General features: G+C 32.0%; 2 protein-coding genes across 2 annotated transcripts; both read left to right on the forward strand.

Moving 5' to 3' along the window:
• The first annotated feature begins 3,563 nt into the window (after positions 1-3,563).
• Positions 3,564-7,598, forward strand: LOC114741375 (protein SIEVE ELEMENT OCCLUSION B-like). The gene is made up of 7 exons (XM_028929632.1): positions 3,564-3,776; positions 3,872-3,961; positions 4,076-4,482; positions 5,140-5,231; positions 5,861-5,994; positions 6,115-6,597; positions 6,707-7,598. The coding sequence occupies exons 1-7, from the start codon at positions 3,564-3,566 to the stop codon at positions 7,358-7,360; spliced, it is 2,073 nt and encodes a 690-aa protein (XP_028785465.1). The 3' UTR covers positions 7,361-7,598.
• Positions 7,599-10,535: 2,937 nt separating this feature from the next.
• LOC114741372 (protein SIEVE ELEMENT OCCLUSION B-like) lies at positions 10,536-13,717 on the forward strand. Its single transcript, XM_028929629.1, has 5 exons — positions 10,536-10,634; positions 10,730-10,804; positions 11,982-12,424; positions 13,247-13,341; positions 13,464-13,717. Exons 1-5 carry the CDS (start codon positions 10,596-10,598, stop codon positions 13,538-13,540), a joined length of 729 nt encoding a protein of 242 aa, XP_028785462.1. The 5' UTR covers positions 10,536-10,595; the 3' UTR covers positions 13,541-13,717.
• Positions 13,718-15,849: the final 2,132 nt, after the last annotated feature.

Here is a 15,849-nt window from a genome sequence, read left to right on the forward strand (position 1 = left end):
TAAGTGTTTGTTATAATTAAGAGATTTAATGTTAAAGTCCATCAAAGTCCCTTTTCTGTCATTTACCTGTTGTCAAGCAGCAAGGTGGGGCTATAAAATTATAAACTCTGATCACTACAAAGAGGGATTTTTTTTTCCAAAAACATTTTGTTAAATTTGTACTCTTTCGATTCTCAATATAAAATCTAATTAATTAATTTAAATATCTAGGTTAAAGATATTAATTAAATTAATTAGTATGATTTTTTTTAAAAAATATCATATATATATTTTAATTTTTTTCCTATTTTTTCTACTTGATTATTACTGAGAAAATATCAATATGGTTAATTTTAAAAAAAATTAATAAATATGTAAAATGAATCTTACATATAAGATCAATGTCAACTATTAAATTAAGTTCTATATTAAAAACCGAAAGAGTACTAAACTTATTTATAATTAAAAGATAAGATTTTAGAGTATTTTATTTTCTTCTTTTCAATTGTTGGGTACGACTTGAAAATGGTTATTAAGTTTTAAATCATCGGGATGAGTTAAAGGCTTAAAGCTATTATAAAGCTTTCAGCAATATCACAAACTCTGCTATATATACTCTTCTATTTTTTAATATAAAACTTATTTAACTAATTTAATTGAATTAAGAAAGTTAAGTAAGTTAGTTAATTATAAAAAATAGGGTATGTTTTTCTAAAACACCATAATTATCTTCCTTAATATATTTCCTTCCTCTTCTACTTGATTGTGGTTGAGAGAATATCTATGGGGATAATTTAGAAAAAAAATTAATAAACATGAAAAATAGGTCTTATATTTAGAACTAAAATCAACACAATAATTAGGTCATATATTAAGAACTAGAGAAATATTATTTAAGTATGTATGTACATATATAAAGAGGATTGATGTAATCTAAGACTTCACTTCATTTTGGTTTCCATCCGTCTTTCATGATAAAAACACTATTTCATGACAAAATTTGAGTTAACTTAAAAATTTATTTATGAGTACTAGCATTGAATATTTAAAAGTTTTCTAGGTTTAGTATTACCCCAAAAATTTAAAATTATAATCTTTTTATCCCCTAATTGTTACGGTTTTAAATTTTTAGGTCAACAGTAAACATTAAAAAAAAATTTAGTTGCTCTTACAAGATAAATTTGTATCTTAAATTCTAAAAAAATTTTACACTGATCAAAATAGAATCAAATTTCAATAACTAAAACTATCAATATAAAACTTCAGAAGTCAAAACTAAAGCAAAGTACGGATAGTTTTAACCCCACACATTTTTTTTTTGGCCAAAAAAGCGCCACGCATTGGCCTCCTAAGTCCTATCCACTTCCATGGCAGAAAGTTCAGAAGCCGCCTCATCGGCCGCATCCTCAGCTCCACGTACACAAGGCCAAAAACGTGAGATTTTTTTTTATGGCCGGAGTTAACAGGTTGTGATTTACTGTTTGTCGTGCCGCGCAATGTCACGTCATTACGTGATGCACGTTGAAGCAATATTAAAAAAAATTAGTTAAGGGTTAAATAACTAATTTAAAAATATTTTAAAAATTATATTTAATTATTTATATTGAAATTATCCATTAACAAGACCTCTTTAAGATGAATAAGAATAAGCTTTGGTAAAAATAATAGATAATATTAGTAACAATTTAATCATTAATAAATGTATATAATCCTATAGTATAAATTATAAAATTATAGGGTCATTTACACTATTCACAACCCTTTGACAATACGGCTCATTTGTGAAACTTTCTTGCAAATGCGCCAACTCCCTACTACTTTGTTATTACTTTGCAAATTGTGTACAAAGGGGCCTATGGTAAAATTCATCAAAATACATTCTTTATTTACAAGAAATAAATGTAATATTTGTGGGGCAAAAATATATATTTAGATAACATTTGTTATATTTATTATATTATTACTCAACAATAATTGTTTATTTTTATTACAAGTTTTGACCTTCCATATAAATGACATTTTTAAATTAACAACAAATTTTGGTTTTCTAAATATCAATACTTTATTATTATTTTTTGAAGAGAAAAAGCAAGATAAAACTAGTCTCTTCCACCTTCGAACTTTTTACAGACTATCCAATATAATATAAAAATACTTCTTCTGATCCTAAATACAAAAATTAGTTTAGAACTAGAAATTTTTCCTCCCATACAATGCACGAACTAGAATATTTGATTAGATTTTAAATTCTAATAAATTGCATTATTTAAGGTAGCTCAAAATTTACTTTATATAGGAATATAATTTTTTTATTCATTCAAACATGATTTGAATTAGAGATACGGAATTTAGGGAAACATATAAAAATTTAAATTATTTATTTATTTCTCCATTTAAGCCCCCAGTTGACATACTATTTAATATATTCAAATCCCAATTAAGATATTATTTAAATTCAAAATTAGTTATTAATTTTTTGCTTGAGTCTTCAATTAAAATCCCATATAATAATGATGCTTCTTAATTAATTCAATATACCCAAATCCCAATCAAAATATTATTAAAATCTCATTAATTCAATCTATTCATGTCTCATAATGTTATAACTGACCCGTTTTTAAACGAATCGGGTATTACTAGTTCTTAAGAATATAATAATTGATTGATTGATTGATGATTGACTTTATTTTAGTATTAGCTATAATATTTAAATTTACTTTATATTTCAAATTTATAATTCCGCCTCAAATTATCTTTATTAACCGGCCATATTAACAATTTTAATGAGATGGAGTAGTTTCAATGTTGATGATTAAATGCGGTACTTTTGGAAAACTAGCACATTTTTTTTAACTAATATCTAGCTTAATTAATATTTTTAATTTTTATAGATTAGTTATCTAATTCTCACATTTAGGATTGGAGGGAATATTAAATATCATTAACTCTATTTAATCTTCCGTCTTCGATTAGATAGACCAAATCACGATATCGAATAGGAACCAGTTTCGGTGCTCATCACTTTGATGAGCACCATAAGCTCATCAGATCTGGACCGTCTATATCTTATTTAAACAGTCTAGATTTAAAATATTTAATTAATTATTTTTAAATCAAAAAAATTATTTTTGGAAAGAATGATAGTTAAGAGATTGTCCCTATTTTAGATTCTATACATATTAAAATAATTATTTTAAATAAATAAAAATAAAAAAAATCAAATATGAACCATGCAAATCAGATATGGATAGTTTAGATCTGATGAGCTTATGGTGCTTATCAAAATGATGAGCACTGAAATTAATTCCCAATATCTTCATATACGCTTTGTCTACACCTAAGCAGGTTGTCTTCATTAGATTCATATCTTCCTCCCTCCTTCATCATATCAGATCCACCTGGCTAGTTTCAATTGTTCACATTCGATTCTTATCATATATTCATTTATTTATTATTATTTAGAATTGTTTCCCCATGCGATTTATGGCCTATAAATACGCCATGAGAAGCAGCAAAGCAGAGCACAGCAACTAAACGTCTTCTCATATTCTCTTCTTCTATCAGATCATACGACACTTGCAGACATGGAGCTGTTCCAGAGTAAGAAGCTCATCGTTTCAGCTTCATCTTTGTTGGATAAGATCAACCCTTTCACTGCAACAGATGAAGCCATTTCCAACCACATCATCGGAATCCATGACTCGCAGGCCCCCAAGTACGATGTCGGTTCTCTTTACAATGTTGTCTCCAACATCATCAAGAGCTCCACTCACATCGGCACCTCCCTCGATCTCAAGGTTCTTTTTAAACCCCATTTTTCTTGCGAACGCTTTCTGTTTATTCGTTAACTAACTATCATCTGCTTCTGTTTGTTTGTATATTATTCGAACAGCGTCCCAAAGCTGTTGAACTTGTGGAAGACAAGGTTCCACAGTCCAGTTTCATGCCACCTTTCAGTACCCTCAAAGAAATCGCTTGTCAGGTCATTATTCTTCATTTCTTGTTCTTATATTCACTTTTCAGATCTTTCTTTTCGAAAAAAATAACAAGTTAGGTCGCATGGAAGAGACTCGATACTAATAAACTGGTGTTATAGATGACATGCAAGCCTTTTGAGAAATCTACGGCACACCAAACAGCGGTGGGAATTCTGGAGAAGCTTAAAAGCTACACATGGGACGCAAAGGCAGTGATAGCTCTCTCGGCTTTTGCTTTGGACTTTGGCGAAACTTGGCGTCTCGCTCTCATGGAACGTACCGAGCAAAATGCTCTTGAACTCCATATCTTCAGGCTTGGAGACGAACCCCAGCCTAGCAAGAACAACTTAGACCTCATTAACACGTTGGTGGATATTTCATTCAAACTTATTGAAGGGATTTCAACATTGGAGAAGAAGATCGCTGACAAGTCTCCAAGCCAAACTTTGTATCATGCTCCTCGAGAACTCTATACTTATTGGGCAATCTTGGCCCTTCTCACTTGTTCTAATCGAACGACTGAACTGTGAGTATCTCATTTCTATTTCATCATCTTTATTCTTTCGTCCACACACATATAGATCGCTTCTCGTAGAGGCTTTGATAGGCCGTCTTTGAGTCTCAAAACTTTATGAGGATAAGGTCATATTTCAAAGCTCAAAAAGTATTTATATATGTGCTTATAAATTACAATTTACGCAAGATATGAGTCACATCTTTATCATTAATAATATGAATAATTGTTTGTTTGTTTTCTTAGTACAACTATTAGGTTTTTCTTTTAAAGATTTTTGGTCCAAATGTGTCATGTCAGAAAATAAATTAATCCTATATTCTTGTGTACGCATAAACATGCTATTATATTGGGAAAGAATCCAAGTTCTTATATTGGGAATTTGATATGACTTTAGAGCAGGTGAAGAGAACGAATTCCGCTTCAACAAATGGTGGTCCCACTTCTACATACCCTTCTCTTGCTCTTCTCATGATTGGATGAATCCAGAGCTTTTCACCTATTTTTTTAATGAATCTGTATCCCTTCACAAACTTTATATGCATTTGGGGGGGAAAAAACTTTATATGCATGCTTACAGTTACGAATCAGATGATTCTTTTCAATGATATAGTCATTGTGTTTGGGAAGTTCTATTTCCTAATGTGCTTATTTTTCAAATTGATGCAGGGATTGGAACATCAAATCCGAAGTTGTTGGGAAGCTCAATCACGTTCTCATGAGATTGAATAATGAGTTGAATGAGATTCAGCGTGAAGAAGGTTATAGAAAAGAACTGCTTTTATGAACTTATTTTCAAGTTTTCAATAACTACTCCTCCGGTCCTTAATATAGGATCCAATTCTTGAGTTGGTTTTAGTCCTAAATATAAGACCCATTTCTCATATTTATCAATTTTCTCTAAATTACCCCTATAGATACTCCCTCAACCATAATCAAATAGAAGAGGGAGATGGGGTATTAAAAAAGATGATTATGGTATTTTAGAAAAAATGTGTCACTTTTCTTATAATTAACTAACTTACCTAACTTCCTTAATCTAATCAAATTAGTTAAATGGGTCTTATATTAAGGACCGGAGGAGTATTATTTTCAAGTTTTTTTCAACCTTATCAAGCATTTCCAATGTTAGGAGTTTTAATTGCAAATCACCAAGAGTTACTTAAAAAACATAAATGTCCAATTGCAACAAACACTCTCATCTTAACCACGTTCTGAATTGATATTTGCAACTTATTTTTTTAACAAAAATTTGTTGAAACAGAAATGTTATTAAATTGATGTTTTGGGACTTAATTAAAACTGTCGTTTTCCCTATTATATATAAATACATATATATATATATATATATATCCAAAGCTAACAATGCTAGCTTCATTGAAATTTTCAGATGAAGAGAAAGACCAAGCATGGCGGGAGAGTGTGTTTAAGTCTCCTTCTGGAATTGTGGATCTTTTGAGGGCTCTCATCTTCTCTAGGGAAATTACTGAGCTCGAAATCTTCGATAACACTATCCAAAAAGTGGTAAGTTCTCAAAAATTTTACACTCAATACATAAATTTAGAATATAAAAAAAATTCAAGAATAAGATTTTTTTCCCCCATTATAGTAGTCCCAAAGTTTAAATGAAATGTGCTTTTTTAGGTAAGCAATGATGTTTTGAAGACGAAGAATCTTTTGCTGTTCATTTCTGGTCTGGACAACATCGAAGACGAGATTTGGGTTTTGAAATCTGTCCACGATGCATTCAAAAAAGACAAAGAGAAACAAAATTACCAAATCCTATGGGTTCCTGTGGTGGAGGAAACTGATGATCATAGGATAACTGATGATCGGAAGGAAAAGTTCAAGCAGCTGAAATCAAACATGCCATGGTACGTCTTACAGAACCTGTTCGCCATTAAAGGCAAGAAGGCACTAGAAAAGCTGTGGCATTACCAGGGAAAGCCTATTGTGGTCGTGACAAACCCTAAAGGTCAAGTCATTCACCGTAATGCAATGTACATGATCTTCGTTTGGAAGATTGAAGCCTTCCCATTTCGACATGAGGACGAAGAAAGACTCTCCCTTCAATGGAAGTGGTTTTGGAATGAAGCAACCAAAGTTTTCCCCGACATTGGAAAATGGGTCAGTATTAATCAATTATCTATTCATTCCCTAAACTTTTAACCCGTTGCAACTTAGTCCTATAACTATATGATTAACTAACTTACCATGCAAATATTTTGATCTGCAGATTCAGAGTGAGACATACATCTTCATTTATGGAGGGACTGACGTTGCTAGTACCCAAAGGATTGGTACACTGTTAGACACCATTAAGAATGACCCCATCATCAAGCAAGCAGACGCCATAATCGAGCATTTTAACCTCACAACAAGGCATGATCAAGCATCCAATTTCTGGGCCAGCATCACCAACTCGATGTTAAGCCGACTTCAAAAGAAGAATCACGAACAAGACACTGTTCTTAAAGAAATCGAAACCTTATTGTCATACAAGAATGAGAAAGCTTGGGCCCTTCTGAGCAAAGGCCCCAACGTGCTGGTTATAGGGTTTGATTCCGTGGTAACAAGCGTACTGGAGACTTTCGATGAATGGAAAGTGAACGTGCAAGTTCTTCAAGGTTTTGATAATGCATTTATAAAGTATTACAATGAAACGAAGGCTGGTGTTCCTCCTCCTTGTGTCCACTTCCAACTGAGCAATATACGATCAGGAGTTCCTTTCACTATCACTTGTCCTGAGCCATCTTGCAAGAAGAAGATTATGGAAGTTGAAACAGTTACCTACAACTGTTGCCATGGGATCCATTCTCACAATGCACCATTGGCGAACCTGAACGGCGAGATTGGGACCCCACTTCTGAAGACCAAATGGACTCCGTAATCAATGATCATCAATGTGCATTGATGGATGAACTAGCTGCCTGCTCTGCTTTCTGTTGTCTCTATGATATAAATAATCAATAAAATGTCTGCGTCTTTTATATATGAACCTCTATAGTGTGTACTACCTTTGTTTGTTGTGTCATGTGCACTTGTCTGGTTTTGTATGGATGTTATCATGTAATCTATGTTTAACTCAATAAATAATCGAGCTATGAAGTAATAATTCTGTCTTTTTACTTTGGCATGTTGGAAACTTGTTTTTCATTTGACAAAGATTTGACATCTGATATAATATATATATATATATATATATATATCCTCGAAGGGAATTATGAAAAATAATTAGAAATACGGACATATTTGATATTTCCCAATTCTCTTATCACTTTTTGCACATAATCTTGAGCTTTTAACATCTCATTGTGACTAAAATGTGTCAATTGTATGTTTAGTAAGTTTCCAAGTGATTTTTAGAATAAAATGATTTAATTGTGCAATTTTGATTGAACTCTTGTTAAATGCTTATTTCACATGATTTTGTTCACTCGGGCATGTGATTCTTAAGAAGCAATTGGAAATGGAGTTGCTTTTCCATTGACTTAATTAAGAACTCGTTTTCCCACACTTGTCATCAACGGAATTTTGTTCTTTCTTGATTGTTAAGTGCCGGCCACTTATCGCGTTCTGCTGGGCTTGTTTTTTATCCTAGTTTAGTGGATCCTATTTATAAGTTATTTTTAACATGTTTTATAATTATAAAAAAAAATTAAAATGCCAACAAGAGTTCCTCAAGTTGGTAATAAGGAGTTGACTTATAGTCAAAAAAGTCCTGAGTTTGAATCATACTGTTAATATGAGGATCTTATTCTCTGAGCATGGACACATACTCTAACTCTAGTGAGCATCTAGATTCAACTGACCTAAACTTTTTGTTATAAAAAAAATCTTAAAATTTATTACCTCTGTCTTAAAATTCAACAATTTTCTAATTCTATTCATATTTAAAATACATTATACTCCTCTAGTACTATTTATAAGTCACTTCTAACATGTTTCATACAGATCAAGAAAAACCTTAAACTTCATTAACTCATTTAAAATTCAACAACTTTTTTAATTTTATCCCTATTTAATATACATTATACCCTATGTAAACGAAATCAACACAATAATAAATGAAGGGTAAAATTATACATCCATATAAAAAAATTTCTATGTTTAAATATGACTAAAAAATGTTTTCTTCTTTTGTCTTATAAATAGAATCAGAAGAGTATCTTATGAGAAAAAAATCAGCACAATAATAAATAAAGGATAAAGTTATTAAGAGAAGGCGGCTGCAAAGAATTGTAATAGGGAAAAAAGTAGGTGTGGATGAAGAATTTTTCTTCTTTTTCTTTCTTTGTTCAGTTTGTTGTCGTTATGCATATGATTAAAGGCTTAGGGTCAACAAAACATTGAAATAGCAAAAGCCAACAAGTATTGCAATCAATACGGATGTCTCCCCAAAGCATTTTGGTGGAAAACAGCTAATTAAGTGAGAATTTCTTTTTCCCACTGTGCATGCAACGTGGTTTTTTAAGCACCACGCTTATCTTCACGTGCTTTATATATAATCAGGTGAGGCTCATAGTTTATGGGAAGTCTATATAAGCCCACTGCATCTGCCCATACCAAGGACTAAGCCTGGTGATTTAAGTTTTGGGTTAGTATTACCTTTAGCTACGTTTATGAAAATTAATCCCAAAAACTTGACATCAGTGATTTTGGTCCTTAACAGGTTGTCTCAAGAACTAAAAACACGGGTGCAGAACAAAAATATTTTTAGGCGAACTAAAATGAAATCAAACTTTAGTAACTAATTAAAATAAAAAATAATATGTCAAATTTCAACAACAATCACAATATTAACCCATAACTATTTCGTATGGAATTAAATTCAAGCAATTTTAAGTTTATTGGGGGTTACTTTTCCAAAAGTGTTTTCAATATTAACAAAGACTCAAGAATCAAGAACCTTGCTGAAAAACTCAGTGTCTTCCCAAATAACGAACTAGCTGGAGTGTAAAATTTTACGTACATATAGATGTAGAATTTCTTTTTTTATGTCCTCCCATCAATTTAATTATTTCAAAACAACTGAGTTAATCAAATTTGTATGAGTTATATTTAAAACTACCTTTGTTTATCAAAATTAAAAACCTGTAAAATTTTGCTTTAAAGAAGATTCTCAATCACAGACTAAGACTCTCTCTCTGTGTGGTGTTTTTTATAACTCCCTTCATACATTTTTTCCCCTTATCTTAAACTAATCATTTTGTATACATGCAAAGAAGATCAAATAAATAAGAAGACAAGGGAGATTAGAAGAAGAACATGGGATCCCAATGTCCTCAACAATATGGGATTCACCGCTGTACATAAATAGTTATGTGTCCTATTTTTTTATATGAATTTGTAGTTTAATGATAGTATATTTTAAAAATAGGACATATGACCTTGTATGGCTAGAAAACTTGGCAAAATGAGTATAAGAAATTTGACCTAAGTTCAATGAGTTCAGTGTGGACTAAATATGATAGTAAGACATTATGAGCGGGTTGTTTAGGAAATGATTTTCGATTGATCTAATAAGATCTAGAAAACAACTAGGCATGATTTTATCAACAATATATGAGTCTTATATTTAGGACTGAAAAGAGTAATATTTAATTAGCTTAAAGAGGGAGAAAGTTCCATACCAAATATATATTCTTTACCTTGTTCACAAGATATTCCCATTCCATTTACCTTAAGTACGTATAATTTTCTCTTTTTCTCGAAGAGTCTCACAGAGTATAAAGTTAAAGACATAGAATCTCATCCTTCCCAAAAGCAAAAGATCCGACTTCAAAAAAGAAACACTAATTATAATATTATAATAATGTGTGCTTGTACTGTGTTTGCGACTGTCGGTGTACATATATATCACTAAAAGGACATTCATTAAGCTAACTGAGCTGGGAAGGTTTACATATGTATAGTTCGTCATATCGCTCTCTGGGAAATCTGCAGATTTCTGGTAGTGAAAATAGATCATAAAGATGACATCGAAGCAATTATTAAAACCACTAACCCTAAGTGATAGCCAGATCGTGGATCTGCTTTACAATAAGTTCCATGTCGACGTTCACAAAACTAATTGTGAAGAATCCTTCAATGTCGAAGCTCTTTTCAGCGTTGTCTCAATCATTATGAATTGCTCACTTGGTCATACTGATACGGCCACCAAGGTACGTAATATTTAACCTTCATGATCTGATATATATATATATATATATATGAGATAATGATTGGTTTATTATTGTTTACACACACACACTCACAGATTGAAGAAGATGAGAAGGCTATTCTAAGCAATTTCGAGCCACCAGCACATATACTGAGGCCTATTTCTTGTCTGGTTGGTATCTTACTGCATGCTTTTATCTATCTCACACTTAGACGAAGGGTTGTTGAAAATTATTTGAGATTTGAAGTTTGTTATTATTATCTTCGAATTTGACTCAGCCTATCATCGAGTCAATAAACTACTCATTTCTCTAAATATGTCTGTAATTAATATGTCTCCTTGAAAAACACATCCTATAATAATTTTAATTTTTTTATAAGGGCATTTCAAGAAAAATTTAATAATCCCATTTAAACCCTAAGGACTCTAGATACGGATGCAATTACCGTGGGGTGGGGGGAACAACTAACTGTGGAATTTTATTTTTTTTTCTTTTTCCAATGACACTGGTTCGATGTTTTTCTTTTCTAGTGATAAGGACATTTTGTTTGGGGAGGATTCCCTCGTAAAGCATAGGAAGAGAAAGAGACAAGAATTCTAATGGGGCCCATCAAGAACATTTCTCCTTATTTTTCTTTTCACAAGAGGCTAGAGGGAATCCAAGTTGGCATCATTTGATAGCGAGAATTTGCGTGCGGAGGAAACCTTATTTTCACCTTCGTTCAGATTTGTTTTTATTTTGAAATTTTTTATTTAAAAAAATTATTCTGAATTTTGAAAAATTTTATTTTGGGTTCATATTATTACTATTATTATTAGCTCTGGAAATGGTGGGTCGGCTCATTGAGCAACTCCGATCTACAAGTATTGGGCTCATTAAGCCCATGTTTCTCTTAGCCATAAATGGACTTTTTGGCCCATCTCATCTGTAAACAATGGGCCTAGATGGATTGGACATTATATCTAAATGCGCTTCTCTGTGGCCCATCTAGTCTCCAGGGTTAGACGAATTGAACAAGGACTAGACTAATTCTGTTTTTTTATACTTTATCTATTATATTTATCTTTTTTTTTAAAAAAAAAGCCTTTATAGTAATTATACATGTTAAAGGTTATATTAAATAGTAGTTTTAATTAATACACATAATTGATAAGGATATTTTAGAAAAGACAACACTTATTTATTACAAATAACTAATTTAACAAACTTCTTTAATCTACTCAAATTAGTTATCTAGTTCCGATACTAAGAACCAGAGTTGGTATTTTATAAAACCCATATTTTCCCTAATTTAAATTTCTCTAACCATTTGCATTATTCTTGCGGGGTGGAAAAAAAAATTTAAAGATGATGCACACAGATGATGACGAGAACCACTCGTATGCACATGAAACAACAATGTCAATCCTTGAACAGTTAAAACCCTATTCATGGGAATCCAAAGCAGTGATGGTGCTGGCAGCATTCTCTGTGGAATATGGCACTTTCTTCCATCTTTCGCAGGTTTCTGCAGAAGACAGCCTTGGGAGATCATTAGCAGTGTTGTGCCATGTTCATGTCTTCCACAAAAACCTAAGAGCCACTTCTGATTACAACCACATCGTCATGAATGCCTATGAAACTGTCAAGAGAATCATTGAGTTGAAAATTTTGTTCAGTGAAGGTTATGAAGAAGAGTTTGTGCCTTCTTTGACAGAAGCCATGCATGAGTTCCCTGCGTTTGTTTATTGGGTTGTCCTCACCATTGTTGCTTGTGCTCTTCATTTTAAGTTCTTCTTGGGTTCTCATTGGTAAGCTCTGATATAAATCATCCTCTTAAACTTCATTTATCTTGACTTTATTGGAATTTATCAAGTTAAAAGGGTTAATGTAATTTTTTGTCTTGAAATTTGGGTCTATTTTTGTTTTAGTCTTTCAAAGTTTAAACCCATGATGTTAGTCTCTAGAATTTGCTCTGTAAAATGTTAGTTCTAGGAAGTATAATGGTATTGAAATTTGTTAGAGTCGTAAACAACATTAAAATGGTATGGTGATATAGACTCACACCTTAGGATCTTGTGTGGATAAAAGGAAAAAAAAAACATATCCTTAAAATATATTACCTTTTATCTTAATTATAAGACCTCGTTTGTAGATTATAAACGAGATCTTATAATTAGGATCAAAGTTAGTAGTTGTTTATCCCTTTTGTTTCTTGTTATTCATTTGAGGAGTTGTTCATTGTGTAGCATTTGAGAATTCATTCCACTTTATATAATCAGTCTTTGCAATGAATTCTGATGACCTTTTTTTTTTTTATCTATTATCCATACAAGATCCAATTAGGTGTCTTTTAATGAGTCCATATTATCATTTTAACGACGTTTATGACACCTCAGCAGATTTTAGCACCATTAGGCTCCATGGACTAATGTTTTAAGACAGAATAAATTTCAGAAACTAAAACCACATGTTTAAATTTAAGAGACTAAAAGCAAAATGGACCCAAATTTCAGAGGCAAAAAATTATATTAAACCAAGTTAAAATCTTTAACATATATTCAATTAAACATGTTTCTTTTAACAGCATCAATTTCTTTTTCTTTTCTTTTTTCCCTTGGCTTTAATTTCAGGAAGGCCATATATAATTTATCGTCTATCAGCAGCAAGATTTTCGCGGTTCATAGCAAAATCAAGGCGCTTACAGGGAGGATAAGGAAAGAGATAGGTTATATTCTAATCACAACTGAAGTTTATATATTGCATTGTGACTATGATTTTGTAAGTAAAATAAAGGCGCTTCTATTTTCACTTTCATTTCTTTTTCTTTTGTTTTGTTTGAAATTGCAGCACACGCATATGGGAGCCCCGAAAGTTCAAAAGGAATGTTAGACATTTTAATTGAAGATTTAGATCTCTCAGATTAATCTTAACTATGAGGCGATGGTGAAAAAAAAAAGGAAGGGTTTTGATGAAAAAGGAAGAAGAAAATGGCATAGATTAATGGAATCTTGTATAGTTTTTTGTTTGTTACATCAAGTGTTAACCTCCATATTTAGCACTCAAAAATATTTTTTCAATAACATTTTAACATCTTAGAGTAATTTTTAGTACAATTTTATTTTTAAAGTATTTTCTCAGTGACACTAAACACCTAAAGTTAACTTTTAAACGTAGTTTCTTAGAATTATCCCTTCTCTATTTATCTTCTCATCCAAACTAAGGTTTAAAGTTTTCTTAATAGCATTCAATGTCCTAAACTATTTTCTTGGTAGAATATTACTAAGATTATTTTGCATGATCCATAAGTTGTGTTAATTGTTCGATGTAGATAATTAAAATGAGTGGTATTTAAAAAAAAAACCCAACATACATTTTTTACATATAACTAACTTTTTTAAGTTCTTACAATTTATGTGATTAAGTTAATTAGGTTCTGTATCTAGAGCGGAATATTAATGAAGTCGCATATTAACAATTTGCGCATTGATTTCCACATCAGAATATCATATTTCATGGCCAGGTTTTATATAAATTTTAGGGCTAAGGTTGGTTGAAATATTTTTTCATGTATGTCTAGTACCTTAAAATATTTTATGATTTATCTAGTACTTTAAAGTTTTTTTTTTTAAATGTATCTGGCACCTTAAAATATTTTGTGATTCATCTAAAACTCTTAAATTACTTTTTCATGGGTATCCATCACCCTCAAATACTTTTTTATATCATCTTGCTTTTAGAGTATTAAGGTGCTATAAGCATACTTATAAAAAGAATATTTCAAAACGCCAAACGAAGTATAAGATACTCCATGGTGATAGACACAACACCCTAAAGTTTATGATAAACAATCATCTTCAATTATTATGTAATTTTTCCCAGTGATTGAAGTCTTATTAAATTGATAATATACTATCTACAGTCCTTAATATAAGAATTCATTTGATTTTGTAAAACCCTTAACCTCATAACATTATAATCTTGTCATAAAACCACTACTATGGTAGAAAAGGAAAGCTATTAAAATGAACTACCATAGTAGAAAGAAATTTGCATAATTTTAGAAATTGATTTCAAACTCGGGTCAAAACCCAAACTCCGTTGCATGCAACTAATATCATTCATTAACATCTACTGGGCCTCCAAGCCTCCGGCCCGGGTAACAAAATACATCTACATCAGCCCATATAATAGTTTCCAACAATATAAATCAAAGTTCTACAAACAATAGAAAGGGCCTCCGGCCAACTAAAAGTGAGAAGATACACTTCTCCGTTTACCATAAAGCCGGGCAATCAAAATATTTCAAAGGACCCTACTATGGCAATATACAACTGGTCATACATAAACAAGGCTAGAGGCCTAAAGCTAACCAAGCTAAGCCTCTGCGTCTCTTCCCGAAGGCGCACGCCTAGAACCTTCACTTGAAAACATTGTAAACCACGGGGTGAGACAAACGTCCCAGTAACCAATTTCCAATTCAACTGGTACTACTAAATAAGTGCAGTGTGGAGGTGTCGAGTGGGGCAGTTCACAAGTAATATATAATGATAGCCACTATAAGTCATGCAAGTGCAATGATGCAATTCCCGTCAACCATATCCCTCATTTGGGGGATTTTTAAGAGCCGTACCCGGCCTATCCCTCACTATGGGGGACGTAAGGAGCCATAAAAGGCCTATCCCTCACTCTGGGGACATAGGGAGCCAAAAGGCCTATCCCTCACTATGGGGGACGTATTGAGCCAACCATCATGCATTAATGGAGGCCTTACCACGTGGTAGCAACTATCAAAAACTCTCACCAATTCCCAATTCATGCATCATGCTCAAACCATAATCAAATAGTAATTGAACATTTCATAATTTACTTCTTTCAGTGGCATATCTTTCACAATTCCAAGATTCATTCATCATCAATCGAAACCCCACAAGACGGTTTTCCTTTTTATATATAACATACACTTTGAACATAATGTTACTCGGAGCACAAAACATAAATCTACTCACAATACCACAGAAGCATGTACTAAGGATTGAAAAGTGGTTACCTCTCGCTGAGCAAGGAATAACAAACCAACAATATGGCCCCGTGACCAACAAGACTCACAACCGGTCTACACAAGCACACAAACACACACCATCATGTATTAGCTTTCAAACTAATAATGTGGCCAAAACAACATTTGGGGACAAAATTGCTAGCTCCAACTCCCCAAAACTCTACCCAACTCAAA

This window comes from Neltuma alba, unplaced genomic scaffold (genome assembly GCF_004799145.2).
Source record: "Neltuma alba isolate B1F8T4 unplaced genomic scaffold, ASM479914v2 tig00003379_pilon, whole genome shotgun sequence".
In the NCBI taxonomy this organism is placed as follows: domain Eukaryota; kingdom Viridiplantae; phylum Streptophyta; class Magnoliopsida; order Fabales; family Fabaceae; genus Neltuma; species Neltuma alba.

What these genes read in the sequence shown, in the direction of transcription:
- LOC114741375 (XM_028929632.1), top strand. Translation starts at nt 3,564, where the DNA reads ATGGAGCTGTTCCAGAGTAAGAAGCTCATCGTTTCAGCTTCATCTTTG. An exon ending in GCACCTCCCTCGATCTCAAG is followed by an intron (nt 3,777 to 3,871) that starts GTTCTTTTTAAA and finishes TTATTCGAACAG; the next exon opens with CGTCCCAAAGCTGTTGAACT. An exon ending in TCTAATCGAACGACTGAACT is followed by an intron (nt 4,483 to 5,139) that starts GTGAGTATCTCA and finishes AAATTGATGCAG; the next exon opens with GGATTGGAACATCAAATCCG.
- LOC114741372 (XM_028929629.1), top strand. Translation starts at nt 10,596, where the DNA reads ATGAATTGCTCACTTGGTCATACTGATACGGCCACCAAG. An exon ending in ATACTGATACGGCCACCAAG is followed by an intron (nt 10,635 to 10,729) that starts GTACGTAATATT and finishes ACACACTCACAG; the next exon opens with ATTGAAGAAGATGAGAAGGC. An exon ending in TTCTTCTTGGGTTCTCATTG is followed by an intron (nt 12,425 to 13,246) that starts GTAAGCTCTGAT and finishes CTTTAATTTCAG; the next exon opens with GAAGGCCATATATAATTTAT.